At 41.6% G+C, this 15,480-nt stretch overlaps 1 protein-coding gene across 11 annotated transcripts in view; it reads left to right on the top strand.

Annotated features, from left to right (window-relative positions):
- APBB2 (amyloid beta precursor protein binding family B member 2) overlaps window positions 1-15,480 on the top strand; it is a 420,856-nt gene that overhangs the window by 374,037 nt on the left and 31,339 nt on the right. Inside the window, exon 1 of one of the 11 annotated variants that reach the window (XM_069105123.1) lies at window positions 6,164-6,185. The exons of 9 other annotated variants lie outside the window; for them this stretch is intronic. In XM_069105123.1, the coding sequence (XP_068961224.1) occupies window positions 6,175-6,185 (11 nt within the window). In that variant the 5' untranslated portion in view covers window positions 6,164-6,174. Of the gene's footprint in view, window positions 1-6,163; window positions 6,186-14,164; window positions 14,304-15,480 lie in introns of those variants that run through there. One more of the 11 variants, XM_069105121.1, reaches the window with a different exon arrangement.

Raw genomic sequence — 15,480 nt, 5'->3', positions numbered from 1 at the left:
GTGTAAGGGACTTATCCATAGTCATGTAGCCGGTATGTGTCAAAGGCCAAAGATGGGACTCGAACCCATGCCTTCCTGACTCCAGGCAGGATCTCCAGCCTACGCTGCCATGCTGCCTCTCAAAATTACATTCTATGGGACTGAAAACTAGCATGTTCTGTCTCGCAGAATCAGACCTCTCCAAGTGAAGGGTGCCATGGAGACCATTCAGTTTCTTGTTGTATAAACGAGTCCATAGAGATTGCCAGAGGTTACACAGGGAGAGAAGGTATTGATTCTCCTGCCTCTTGAGCCCGATCCCAGTAACTCTGCCAGGATATTCATAGCCTCTGTTATGACTGTTATCCAAGCTGGGTTTTGAATTTCTGCTGTTTTCAGGCTTGCTGGTTCTATCTTTTAAAAGCCTTTGCTGATTTCCATTTAAATGAGACCACCCTTTCCAGACACTTTCCCTCCCTAGCCAGTGAGCTCTCTCCTCCTCTGGTGCTGATTATCCAGTCTGCTGTTTTCCTGAGATTCTCCATTTCCCTCTCTCTCCTTTACTGGCTCCCTTGTGGTCATTTCATAGCTCATTGACATCTCTGTGACGGGGAAGGATGACAGTTACTGAAAATTCCCTCTGCTACTTACTAGGATTTCTGAAAAAGCTTTAGTGGGGGAAACTCTTGTTTAAAATAAGGTTTGATTTTACTTCTCCTTACTTGGATCATCAAGAGATGACTTGTTCCATTTTCAGCATTTCAACTTTTTTTAACCTTTGTCCCCTGTCCAGTGTATTTAAGGGTCAAATCCATATTGTACACAGAAACCCATTTTTCTAACACTGGCAAATAAGAAGAATAGCATTTATATGGTGCTTTAAGGCTTGCTAAGTTCTTTACAAATATCTTATTGATCCTTGCAACATAGACTAGAAAAGTATTATTATTATTAGGGGAGGGGCTTTTATTATTCACAGTTACAGATGAGAAAACTGAGGCAAACAGAGATCAGGTGACTTGTCTGAGGTCACACCGCTAGTGAGTATCTGAGAACGGGTTTGAACTTGGGTCTTCCTGACTCCAGGCTTAGCGCTTTCTATGAAGTGCTGCCTGTAATGTAATAAAATGCAGACTACTAGCTTGCAATATGTCCTTTTCTTTTTCTATGCATCAGTTTTAAGCAGTTTACAGTGAAGTGGATAAAACTGATGAGAAAATACAGCTTAGCTATTTGGAGGAAGGAGGAAGAAGGGAGAGGGAGAGGGGGGAGAGAGAGAATATATTTCGTTTTCCATTTTTAAGATCTAAATTATAACTTTTGGCTCTACTATATAGCCAGATTTCTATGGTCCCCCTAGATTGTTCATATACATATATATATATATATATATATATATATATATATATTGCAGTATTGTCTTCATGTGGTAAATGCACAGAAGTAAAAACCAAGGTAGAACAGGACAGTGGTTTTCAGCAGTAGGACTCCAAGTGAGTTTATTGCACAGTGAGTTTTTTACCTGGGCGTTTCCCACTCTTGTACATGAGAAGGCATTCCCAGGAAGAGCAGCAGCTGGAGTAGTAATAGCAGACATTCTATGGTGCTTTGAAGTTTGCAAAGAACTTTATATGTTTTAGATTCCAGACTGGTGTTTGTGCATTTTCCCATTCTTCTAGCTTGTTTAGGTTATTTTGAAATCTCATTGCCTCAGCTTGGTGTCATCTAGAGAATGAATGTTTGCTCTGTTCCATAGTCACCACAATTGATATAATCATGTTTCATATTTTACAAAAGTGTTTTCCTGTGCATATGTCTTTGAATCTTCACAACAATACTGGGCGGGGAAAAGTAAATTCACTCTCCTCATTTCATAGCTGAAGAAGACACTAAGGAACAGAGAGATAAGGTGACTTGCCCAGGGTCACATAGTCACCATCAGGGAGCCAGGACTCAAGACCCAGATCTCCTGGCTCAAATTCGAATGCTCTTTCCAACACATCTCATGGCTTATTCACTATTGGATGGATGGAAATGGGAAAATGTAATTGTTTCATGACTTAAATTGTGTGAAATCACTCTGTGCATTCCCCAGTTGGATGATCAACCCTTTGTGATCACTTTTTTAGTTATTTTCCTTTAAGCACTACTGTGCCCTAGGAAGAAGTGGAAACTGTGCTCTCTGGTACTAACTAGGACTGTCAGAGCATCTGCTAAGGTTATATGACAACTTATTCCTTGCTTTAATTGTAAAGAAATGTCCTTGGTACCTCTGCAAATAGTTCTGGGAGCCATTTAAAAATATATTTTTTTCTGGGAACCATTTCTGAATTCTATACTCTGTTTTCCTTATATCCACAAAAGATAAAATTAAAGTGTTTTTGTTGTGTCTTCTTCCTTTCAAAATTTAAAAGTGCTTCTTTAGGCTTGTGAACTTCAAAAAGTTCAAATGCTTTAGTTATTAGAGAACCTTAGTCTTGAAACTTGAGTGTCGAGCACTTGCAAATGTTAATGCTGAGCTTACTTTGTTGTGTTTTTCTTTCTTAGAAAGACCCATCAGTGGAACCCATTAAAAGTTATGTAACGGGTACCCTAAGCAGATGAGGAGGAGCTTGAGTTGATTGCACTTGCCAGTCTTTCCAAGGCCTTTCCCAGTTTATCTTAGAATATTCGTGTATGTACAAGAATAAATAAATTATGATGGCCTAGATAATTGCAGGGAGCTGGAGCAGCAACAAGACATTCGGGCCCTCTGTTAACCTGGTTCTGTCATTTCTAAGTTTGGATCTCTTTGCTTGGTTACCTGAAAATGCCCCATTTCTGGATGTCTGAATTTCCTTTTTTCTCATGCTGTTGGGCTTTTGAAATGGGCTTTAAATATCATATAGTTTGTGGTTTCCCAACCCAACCCAATCCTACTGTAGGCTGCAAACATCTAAATTCTCTACTATAGACTGATCATCCAGTTCTTGGTAGCCTCCACTCCTAGGAAGCTCAAGAAATAGGACCTGGGGGCTCGGAAGGTACCTGAGAGGCTTGAGAGGAAGAAGAATCAGGCAGTATTTGAATTTTTAAGATGTTTAGGTTGTATCCTAAAGAAGGAAGGGCTTTTGTTTGTAAAACTTTTGCTGACTGATCAAAATTCACTGGAGGAGTTTGGGGACTGGCTCTAGTCCATGCCTGTTAGGACACCCAGTTAAGACTGTTCTTATCAGTAACATAAATGAAGCTGAATTTTCATGTTTTTGTTTTATTAAGGAAGAATACTTAGAGCAAGAAGCGGCAAACTTCAGCTAAGTCCACTTTCTTCAAGCTCTCTGGTCATCTTCTAGAAAACCTGGAAAGATTCTCAGAAACTGAACTCCAAGAATCTATTAGGCACAAATTGGACTTGTGACTCCCTTCTACTGAGTTTTCCTTTAAGTTCTCTGGTTGAAAGCTTAAACCCTCAACATTTATTTTCATTTATTTCTTTAAGATGATATGGAAGGAGGGGCAGCTAGGTGGCACAGTGAATAGGGTACTGGCCCTGGAGTCAGGAGGACCTGAGTTCAAATTTGACCTCAGACACTTACCGTGTTTCCCCGATAATAAGACCTATCCCGAAAATAAGCCCTCCCCTTACTGTGTAAGATTCGTCTAAAATAAGCCCTCCCCTGAAAATAAGCCCTATTGAGATTGTTACTGTAGTGAAGGTGATCCCCTGTGCTACACACTACATTACGGTACCCTCTGTATGCATCGTCGTCCCCCCCCCCCCGCCGTGAAATGCACGCCGTGCTCCGAGCTGTATCCAATCAGAGCTGCAGCAGTGAGAGCGTCATCCTGTTCTTCCCCAGTGATTTGCTTGCTGGCGCCATTGAGAGCAGTGCCGCGGAGGAGAGCTGAGGCAGGACAACATAAGCCCTCCCCTGAAAATAAGCCCTCTGGTGTTTTTCTTTCCAGAAAAATTAATAAGACAGTGTCTTATTATCGGGGAAACACGGGTAACACTTACTAGCCATGTGACCTTAGACAAATCACTTAACCTCAATTGCCCTGCCTTCCCCTGGGGGGTGGGGGGGGAGGGATGATATGGAAGGAGAGTGTCTAGAAAAAAGAAGACTTGCTGAACAGGAAGATTCCATGTTTATTCAAAGTAAGCTCAGAGACTAAGCCCTTTGACATCATAGCAACTTTTAACCCCATTCTTTGGTGTGTATGTGTTATGATGAGACTTTTTTTTAATTAGATACTCTCACCATCCAAACTATTGTATTCAGACATCCTAAAGTAGTAAGCAAATGTTGATTTCTCTTAGGGTGGAAGTCAGGAAGATTACCTCAGAAGTCAATTGTGTTATCAATCTGCATACTGAAGGAATTTATAGAGCATTTTCTTGAGGCGAGAAGCTGTTTTTCACTTTGATAAATGTTTTGAAAAAGGCATCAACTTAAAGCCCAGGAAAAGTTAGTGTTGTTTACCATAGAGATGATCAGGGAAGCATAGATTTGCACTGCTTTCAAATAGACTCTCGAGAGATTAATAACGTTCACTGAGCTCAGCTGCTGTCCAAAGAAGGGAATTATGTTCTGCTAGTATTGTTTCAGATCACGTGATAACAAAAAATCATTTTAAAGTGCCGTGGCAAATCCTGTAATGTAGCTGAAGAGAAGAAATATAGTCAGCTCTCATTTATCCAAAATAGAATGTGCTTTCGAGTTCCTGTTGTCATAACCAAATGGAAGAGAGGAATGTGCCTTTGTTTTCTAGTATTCTGTGTCTATTATAGTATTTAAATGCAGATTTTCACTCAGTAAGATTGTTTAGGCAAATGGCTGTTTGTTCCAGCCCCTAATGACTGTCTAATTTATTGCCAAACAGGAAGAGGTGTTAAATGACATGGTATGAAATGGATTCCCCAGCTCACTTAAATGTCTTCAAGTGAGGACTGTATGTCCATTTTTCAACTTGGTGCAGAATGTTCAGTTGTTCAGTCACAGGTGGTTGCTGTAACTTTGAGGCCTCATTTCACTCAGAGATTCTGTGATATTATTACCTCCAAACCAAAAGACAGTTGATACTTTGAGCTTGAGAGAGCACGTATGTGCATTTAGCTCAGACAAGGGGTTCGTGATCTAATTAGATTTGCTGCATAGAATGGGGAGTAGGGAAGAATTGTGAGTAGAGGTAGAAATAGGAACCACACTGATCATTTCACTCATGCAAGGAACTCCCAGATAAGGAAATCCTCTTCAGAGGCACCTTTCTGCCAGTTATAGTCTGTAAGTTGTTTAGAGCACAGAAAAGTTTAGTGACTTGCTCAGGGTCACACAGACTAGAAGAGGCAGGGCTTGAACCCAGTCTTCCTGACTTCAGAGGCCAGCTTTGTGTGTTTGACCCTGTGCTGCTGAGTAGGGAAATGACATAGGGGAGCTGGGAGATGTTCATGTTTCCTCTATTGAACTTTGATAGCATGGCTTCATAATTCCTTGAAGTATTAAGAATTCACAGAATATCAGTCACTCTTGTACTCAAATATAAATACTAGAAGAAAGGAAGGAAGAAAGGAGGGAGGAAAGAAGGAAGCCAAATAGAAATGATTTGAGGATTTCTGATCATTTAAGATTATTTGTACCAAGGATCCTAAATACATCTCAGTTGACCATGTATATTTAATAGACTCAACATCTGAAAGAAAGCATGAAGGAGGAATAAATGAATGAAAGTGGGGTTCAGAATAAATCCCCCAAGCATTTAACATGCTGTCTTGGTTCACTTTAATTGCTGAACTTTCCTAAGCTTTGTCTTAGGAACGCTCCTTGGCAGCACGCCCAACATGCCTTGCCAGGTGTCTCAAGCCTTCTTTGTATAACAGTCTTCAGCATGCTCTCAAGCTCCTGTTCCTTTGTGAATTACAGACAGTTCTCCCTTTACATAAATGGACCATTCTGCAGCTCTCTGTATAATGTGAATTTACCCATGGATGTGAGGAAGGGGGGCAGCATGCAGTTCAACGATACATGTGTGGTGGGGACAGAGAAGCAAAAGCAGAAGGAGGAACATGGGGGCTAGGGCCAGTCACTTGGGGGCCTGGCTGGAACAGATAATAACATGGGGGTGGGGGAGGCAAGCGTCCAGGGACTGGACACAGACAGGAGAGGATGGATAACACATGGGGACGAGGGACAGACATCCAAAACTGAGTGCTGATCAATGGAACAAAGGTACCCTGAGCCAGACATGTTGGTGGGTGAATAGAGTGGGGCAAAGCTCTCCTGTCTTGGTGCCTGAAGTCTCAAACCAAGCCCTGATCTGGCAGCAACAGTGGTTCCACATGTCCATTCTGCTTTCACTTGGAGGGTTGTTTTTTTTAAAGGATTTTTGTTTGTTTTTTTGTGGGAGGCCACAGAGTGCTGAACTGAGAGGCAGGAGCAGAGAGAGAACACAACAGTACTGTACAGTAAAATTATTATAGATGGGGTTTTTTGGGGAATGTGGATTTTTTTTTCAGAATTTTTTATGGTAAGTCAAATTTGTTTAATTAGTAAAGTGAGAACTGTCCATACAAGCTTATTTGGTGTTAAGTGTTTTTTCACATCTCTGCTTTCACAATTTCACAAGTAGAGCTTATTTTTACCAATTTTACCTTCCTTTTCCTTGACTGGAAGTTTAAACACACCCCTTGAGAATTAGATAAGAAATGTGTGCTTTCTTTTGTCTTTAATAACCAAAACAACCTCTTTCTAATATGGAGTAATTGAAAGCTGAAACCTCTGTAAATCCCATTCCTTTCAGACACTGTAGTTCCTGGTGGCTTTGTAATGCCCTTCTCTCCCACCCAGCAGACTGTGTTGCTGTCCTGTCTTCTCCAAAAGCTCCATGACAAAGTCCTCTGTGTAGAGATGTGTATTTGTGACCCACCCACAAATACCTGTGCCCAACTTAGTTTTTCATCTTTTGTTTCTCACTGGTTTTTGTTTTACTTATAATTGCCATTGTTTGGGCACATTGTTTCCCCCACACAGTCAAAGGACAGCACGATGTAATGTCTAGGACAGTGCTTGGAAAAGTATAAGGTGACATATTAAGGGTTCCATACTCTGCTCCTCACTCAGTGATATGCTTACATACTTCCTTAAAACAGGCCTTAAACTTTGTCCACCTGAGACCCCTTCAGTGCTTCTTTAGGACCAATCCCAATTCACAACTATCCCTCCTGGACTCTTCCTAGTCATGGTTAGAAATTCTCTTTATATATGAAAGCAGTAGGAAGAGTAGTAGTTTATAACAGGCTTTGTCTGGTCAGGGACCACTTTGGCATTCTGGAGAAACTTACGGAACTCTTCTCAGAATCATGTTCAGTGAGTAAATTAAAACGCGTAGGATTACAAAGGAAACCAATTCTATCCAAGTACAGTTGTCACAACATCTGGGTTGTATTTTTTTTTGGAGGGCAATTGGGGTTAAGTGACTTGCCCAAAGTCATACGGCTAGTAAGTGTGTCAAGTGTCTGAGGCCAGATTTGAACTCAGGTCCTCCTGACTCCAGGGCTGGTGCTCTCTTCACTGCGCCACCTAGCTGCCCCCACAACACCTTTTTGTTTTTGTTTTTTGGAGGGGGGAGGGTAGGGCAATTGGGGTTAAGTGACTTGCCCAAAGTCACACAGCTAGCTTGTGTGTGTGTGTGTGTGTACACAAGTGTCAAGTATCTGAGTCCAGATCCAAACCCAGGTCCTCCTGACTCCAGGGCCAGTGCTCAACTCACTGTGCCACCTAGCCACCCCTCTACAACATCTTTTTGAAGTTCACAAACACCAGGTTAAGAAGCCCTAGCTTATGGATTTCATGTTTCCCCTGATGTCATTTTCCTCATTATCATTGTTATTAGCACTTTTTGAGCATGTGTGTGGTGCTGGACTAAGTTCTTTCTGTCTATAGATATAATTTTCTTGGAGCTCCAAAAAGTAGAACTAAAAATAATGTTGCAGGGCGGTCAGGTGGCTCAGCGAGTAAGAACACCAGCTCCAGGGTCAGGATGACCTGGGGATCGAATCCGACACTTAGCACCACACCCAGAAATAACTGGCCGTGTAACCTTGAGCAAGTTACTTAACCCCGATTGCTCATAAAAAAAAAAAAATGTTGCAAAGAGGTTACTTTGGACTTGATGTTGGAAAAAATTCCTTGCCAATTAGAGCTATCCAAAAGTGGAATGAGCCTCCATTGGGAGGCGATGGGTTCCGGGTCACTGGAGGTGTCATCAGACAAAGGTGGATCTGAGTCTTCACTGGGGGGTCTGTGAGGGTTTGGGGGGGGAGTTCTTGTTCAGGTCCAGACTTCTGAGGTTCCTTTGAACTCTGATAGACAGTGACAACACACAAGTTATCTGTGACCAGGCTCAACGCTCCAAGAGGCTGTCAGCAAAGAAGTCCACTGTGATCCAGAGAAGCACTCACAAAGAGTTGTGCAGACAAAGAGATCAAGTCTGTACATATGTGCAGCCAGGAGTGGAAAGCTTTGGCTGGGAGTCACACAGCAGGTAGTTGGGAGCTTGGAGCCTCAGATGGTGTGGAAGGACAGGGCATTTGCTTGGTTTGTTCCCAGTTGGCTGATGAAGGTCACTGTTATCCTGATGATTTTATGAGGAATTTCTTATTCATTTGGATATACAATAACAAATGCCTAGCATTTCTCTCCTTTCAGGTAAGGGGGTTGGCTTTTTTTCAGTGGAAACATTGCAAATTACATATATGCATTACATTCCAAGCACCTACCAGGAACATATTGATGAGACAATCATGAGTTAGTCAGCTTAACATAGCATCAGTTGCTTTAATTTTTCATACTTACATTCTTACGTAGCAAAGGAAAAATAAGAATATGTTTAGCTCTAAATTTAACTTCCTCTAGTCTCAGCATTTGCACAGACCAAGTTTGGGTTGAGGAATTTCTCTGGTAGGTATGTATACATGGGAAGCTAATTATGCAGCACAGTTGTGATTCTTATGGTTCTGAATGATATTTTGAATATCACTTGGAGAAATCTTTATTAATGGCAAGTTTTCTCTGGGGCACTGAAATCAAGTGTCACCTTTAATCAAAAGAGAATCTCCCTGGATAAGTTTGGCATTTAAGAGTATTGGAAGCTTCTTCTTTTTCTTTTTCAATGTCTGCCTTCTGAAAAAGATCTGGCTTATATATCAGTTTTTTCTATATCAGTGAATTTGTACTTGAACTACATTAAAATACTCATCAATACTGCTTTTTCCCTATAAAGTGAAAGGAACATGGAAGATGTTTTCCACAGTCTAAGCAAAAGAATCTGCATCAGTCCCACAGTCCAGACAAGGATAGCAATATCTCAGGGTCATCTTGAATGGAGGTTAATACCAAGATCCTTTCTACTTCCTTTTTTGGGGCTGCTTTGATGAAACTCGTAGGTGAAAAGAGCATTGGATTTGAAGTTATTGGATTTGGGTTTAAATCCTGGCTCTGCCATTTACTGCCATTGTGACCTTGGGGAAGTCAATATCATTTGTAAAGGGAGCAGGTTAGATCAGATGATTTCTGAAGTCCCAACTCACACTATGAGCCTAGAATCTACCATGAGCTCTCTGGTATTAAGAGTATTAGCTGAAAAAAACAAAATGCATTTTTGTGGCATGATAAATAGATCATTTTTCTTTTTGTTAGTCTTAAGGAATTTCATTGTACACGTTGAAAGAATGCCATCAAAAAAGCAAAAGATTAGCAAAGTGACTTTGTATGTGAGGAGTTGGAACACTTGAGAAGTCATGGTTTTTAGACTGATGGCATTGGTGGGGCAGCTAGCTGTTGAAGTGGATAGAGCACTGGTATTGGAATCAGGAACACCTGAGTTCAAATGTAGCCTCAGACACACTAGCTGTGTGACCCTGGGCAAGTCACTTAACCCCAATTGCCTCTAAAAAAATAAAGAAGAAGAATGACAGCATTGGACAGATTCTTAAGCTTTTTAGTCTCAGGACCTCTTCACACTCTTAAAAAGTATTGAGGACCCCTCCAAGAACTCTTGTTTGAGTGCCTTATATCTATTGATACTTACTGCATTAGAAGTTAAAATGTCTTAGTGAAAATAGTTTTGACCTTGCAGACTCCCTGAAAAGGAGGTCTTTGACACTTTGGAAACCATTGATCTAGTTGCACTCCCTCGTTTTAATACATGAGGAAACTGAGGTCTAGGTGGCTTTAATGACTGGCCCAAAATCTTTCTGCTAATTAGTTTCAGAGCTAAGACTAGAACCTGTCTCTCTTAACTCCCACCTAGTCAGTCCCCTTTCCACTATACAACAGTGTCTCCCTGGGACTGATCCTTAGAGACAAATCCAGTGTAAAGGTCACAAGCATCATTCATTCCACAAATATTAAGCAAGTATCAAGTAGGTACTTATTATATGCAAGGTACTGTGGGTAAATCAGGCCAGTTCTCATCATTGTCCTTGGGTGAAGAGCATACATACTGTCTTAAATAGATGCCAAGAGCTTTACTTTTAGCACTGAGAAGAAAAGAATGTAGTTAGTCTGAGGAGGTAGGAGGGGAGTAATTAGGACCATGGCCTTTACTTTTTCCCATCTAGAGAAAATGAAGGATCAGCTGGGTTTTATTTTCCTCATTGTTCACTAATTGATTATAAGGTACTTGAGAGTAGGGATCCGAACTTACTCCATACAGTGGCTTGCATATGACATATAGTCCCTTGATAAATATTTGTTGAATAATCAGTGACTGAATGATCCAGGCTCCCACATTAGATTACCTTCTCCAGAGCTTTCCTATTGAGTTTTCCAGCCTAACCCTGATAAGCACACAGAAGCCTCTTCACAAAATACAATTTTTTTTATTTTGGGAGGGCTTTGTGGGGGGTGGGAAGGCAATAAGGGTTAAGTGACTTGCCCAGGGTCACACAGTTGGTACGTGTCTAGCGTCAGATTTCAACTCAGATCCTCCTGACTCCAGGACCAGTGCTCTGTCCATTGTACCACCTGACTGCCCCCACCATGCCCTTTAAACCCCAGGGTAACCTCCCCTCTTTCTCACATTACCCCTCCCCCACATACACACACATTCCACAGGTGCCCTTAGAGATGTTTGCCATCTAAGGGGCAAGGGAAGGGATATGTCCTAGTTTTGACCAGACATTCTAGTGCCCTCCAGACCCTGGAGGCCCTGCTTTTACCCCTTCAGGTTGTTTCATAATGACTCCTGAATTTGCTCTAGGCTAATGGAAGCAATATGGAATAGTAGGAAAAAATTCTGACTTTGAAGTCAGAAGACATGGCTCAGATCTCAGTTCTTCCACCTAGTGTCTATTACCTTGAGCCAATCACTTCCCTTCTCTGGACCTCACTGTCCTCATCTGTAAAAGGAAGTGATTGGCCTAGATAACCTCTTATTCAGGGGTTCTTAACCTGAGGTCCATGAACTTGTTTTTTTTTTTAATTTGATAAGTATATTTTAACATAATTGGTTATCTTTGTAATTCAGTGTCTTTTATTCTATGCATTTGAAAAATGTGATTCTGAGAAGGGGTCCATAAGCTACACCAGACTGCCAAGGGGGTCTATGACATGCATAAAAGAAAGATTGAAGAACCCCTGCTCTAGGGTCTCAAGTTTACATTTTTCTTCTTACCTTCTCTTCACTGCCCAAGTTAATCTATGACTCTAGATGATGAAAAAGTGAGCCTCTACCCAGAAGTCCCTGAGAGGGTGACTGTCTCGTTGGGGAATATTATAGGCACACTGTGGAGAGACTATTGCCTGGGAAGATGGGAGTACAATGCAAGACTTATCTAATTAAGTGTTAAATGGAGAGGTAGCCACTACCAAAGCTCACTAAGAGGACTATTTATAGGCCAGCAAGCCCCAGGACATCCAGCAGCTCTTCCAAAGTACTCTCCCGGTGGGAGGTGACAGCTGTTGATGCTGAGCCCTTTCAGAACTCAGAAACAAAAGCACTTTGCTGGCCTTCTTCTACTCCACTGCCTCGGCCCTAGTCACCATCTGTTCAGCTCCAGCCACGCTGACAGCAGAGTGGGAGATGAGGCCCCAACCCCCTGGACGACGTCAGTAGAGGGGACTGTGTGGAATAGATAGGGCAGTGGACTTGAAATCAAACAGACCTGGCTCCAGGGCCTGCTGGGTGAGCCCTGTACAAGTCACTTAACTTCTCTGGGCTTTGGTTTGCTCATCTGCCAAACACTGGGGGCTGGACTGGGTAGCTTCAAAGGTACCCGACCAGACCTAAAGTCATAATCCTATGAAAACAGCTTTCACTGTATGCCCAGCAAAATGCCCTAGCCAGTTCTCTTCTGCCTGTTGAAAGGAATCTACAATAAATTGGCCATTAAGGCAACGGGAACAGACAGTTTGGTGGGTTAGTGAAATTGCTGGATGTTCTGGCATTAATAACAACAGCAACATCTCATTTATGTGGGGTAACTTTAAGGTACTTTCCTTCTAACAGCCTTGATAGATATTTAACAGCATAAATATTTGTATACCTGTAATGAAGAAATTGAGATTAAGAGCAATTGCCCACAACCCCCCAGTTAGCAGGTATCAGAACTGTAATTTAGGCTCTTGAATTTTATACGCTTTTTACCCACTGAGCTGCCTTCTCCCACAGACTGTCCCCTAGAGGCAGAGAGCCAACATGCTTACCAGCAAACCCCATAGAGCCCGGGTCTTTCACGGTTTTGGTGTCATGGCCCGCTTTGGTAGTCTGATGAAACCTGTGTTCCTCAGCATCATATTTTTAAATGCAGAAAATCAAATACATAGGATTATTAAGGAAACTGATTTTTTGAAATATCATTATCAAAATATATTTTTTTAGGTTCACAGACACCAAGTTAAAAACCAACAACCCATTATAGAGAAGGAGGGCCCATTCAGGGATCTCGCCCAGCCCTTGTTGTACGGTTAGTACTCATTGAAGGCATGATCTGTGGAACCAGGATTATGATGGGCTAATAATGGTCTTCTGTCTTAACCCACCCTGTTTAGAGTTCAGCATCCTAGCATGGTAGCCAGTGGTGCACGCACTCTCTGAAGGGTGAGTTTGGTATAGAAGACTTTGCCTCTTTCTTTTTTGGTTTTGATGGTGTTTGCCCATCTTCTTAGTGGCTGTATGACATACTTTGATGTCCATTGTTAGACTTTATTCAGTGGCTGACAAGAACAGAATAATATTTTCTTTATTATAGGCTGGTGGGTTAAAAGCCCTTTCCCAGGGTGACGGGTTAATGGTGAGTCTCTGGTGTAGTCCTGGCAATGAAACTCAAGACTTGGCTAAGGCCATCATTGTTCTTTCTTTCCCTCCGACGTTACCACTTCCCATCTCCTTGCCCAGTAGGTTTTGGTCGCCCTGTTGGTCTTCTATTGCAGTTCTCTCCCACCCTCTCTGCCTCTTCTAAGCTTCATCCCTTCTTCTCCTATCTCTCCATAATTTTGTCTAACTCTGCTTTGTCCCCAACACCCCGTTCCGAGAATGTCATTATGGACTTTTTCTTTACATGTGCGAAAGCACAATCTACCAGCAAAAAAGAATGAAAAATAGACATAAAGGAAATATCCATGTTTAATGTCCAAAACGGTCATAAAATTATTTCAGCTTCTGGTGACAGCTTGGTGGTATAGTGGGTAGAGTTCTGAGCCTGGAATCAGGAAGAACTGGAATTTAAATCCAGCCTTAATTGTGTGACCTTAGACAAACTACTTAACTTGTGTTTGCCTCAGTTTCTTCACCTGTAAAATGGGAATAATAATATTACCTACTTCAGGGTTGTTATACAAATCAAATGAGAAAATACGTGTAAAACATTCAGCATTGTGCCTGGCACATAATGGGTACCATAAAAACGTTGGCTATTACTACATTATTATTAATAATATCTCACAAGTTCCTTTAAAATATCAGCTGTCTTTTTTATTTGAGGGGAGGGGGAATAAGAAGAATGAAGGTGTTTATTCAGTATGTGAATGTTTACTGCAAGACTTGTCCCCTGTTTGTCCATGATATTTTAAGCTGGATTACTTTCCCACGATGGTATGCTGCGTGGTAAATTTAGCTGATCTCTCTTGGCTTCATTGTACACTGCCCAAAATACACACTTAGGTGTGATTGAGTTCAGCTGAAATAACTACTGAACAGGAGTATGATTGTGGTAATTAGGGGGGTGACAAAGACTGGGTGGTAAATGCTATTTCATTGTATGCCAAAATCCTGCCCTCCCCATGAATGTGAATGCTAACGTGCTGTTTTTGCTCTGTTCCTTCATGCTGTCCTGGATTCAGAGAGAGGTAAACGATATTCATTTTTTTTCATCCTCAGTGTTTATTTGTCTGGCAACGCTCACTTGCTTTCTCCATAAAGTCACGCCATGATCACAATCATCTTTGTCTCCTAAAAGCAGGACATTGTTGGTTTTCTTCCCAAGCTGTCCTTGTGTGTGCCCCATTGTTAACCAGCGAATGGAAATCAATGCTTCGGAGGGTCTTCATTCTCCATAGCATTTCAGCCCATTTGGCAGGGTTGTACTGAATGATTAAGCATGTAGAGGAACTTGCTAATTCATGCTAATGACGAGGAGGATCCAGTTAACATGTTAGTGAACAAACATGGTGGAAATGTTTAGGGAGCGCACCCTGTCATGTAGCAATACCCTTCTTGCTTGAAATATTATAGTTAATACTTCAGACAGTAAGTAAATCCTCTGAGATCAGAATTCAAGCTGAGGCAGCCCTGGCCATAGACTCCGCCACTCAGCCCTTTGTTATCTATCCATGACTTTGGATCAGATAGAATTTTCAAATCCTTTGCTTTAGACTTTCTCCCTGATCCTCCTTCCCCTTTTCCTCTCCCATTGCCCTTTTCTCCTTTGTTCCTTTGCTCTTCCTCTTCCCCATTCCTTTTCCCTTTCAGCTTCCCCCCTTTCTTTCCCTCCTTCCCTCATTTTTCCCTCTTCCCCCTCTTTTCCCTCTTAATTTTCTCCCTTTCCTTCTGATATGAAAAGTTTAATTTTCTTTAAAACCACAACCATTAAGTCACTGATATGTTTACAATCAAGTGAATATTTCATGTGGCATTGAATATTAGCCAGCCCCTTGGGCTGTGCTGTACATCAGCCTCTTTTGTACCATTTAGAATCTAGAGAGATCTGAGAATTACTGCAAACTTTGTGCTCTAGGCCAAGGGCCAAGGACCTGTTTTTGTACATCAGAAAGTGAAGAATAGTTTTTACATTTTTAAATAGAATAAAACTTTATTTACGTATTTCAAAAACCATTCTTAGGTCACACTAAAAACAGGCAGTAGTTTACTGACTCCTGATAAGACTATTCCAAATTTGTTGGAAAAAAATGGGATATCTCTCTCTCTCCTTCTCCTTCTCCCTCTCCTTCTTTCTCTCTCTCTCCCTCCCTCTCTCTCTTTCTCCCTCCCTTCCTCTCTTTCTCTCTCTTTCTCCCTCCCTCCCTC

Source organism: Petaurus breviceps, unplaced genomic scaffold (genome assembly GCF_028583685.1).
Source record: "Petaurus breviceps papuanus isolate PSGF00001 unplaced genomic scaffold, PetGlider_PUasm1.0 76, whole genome shotgun sequence".
Classification (NCBI taxonomy): Eukaryota; Metazoa; Chordata; class Mammalia; order Diprotodontia; family Petauridae; genus Petaurus; species Petaurus breviceps.
Note: the sequence above shows the minus strand (reverse complement) of the source record. Positions and strands in the feature narration are given on the sequence as shown.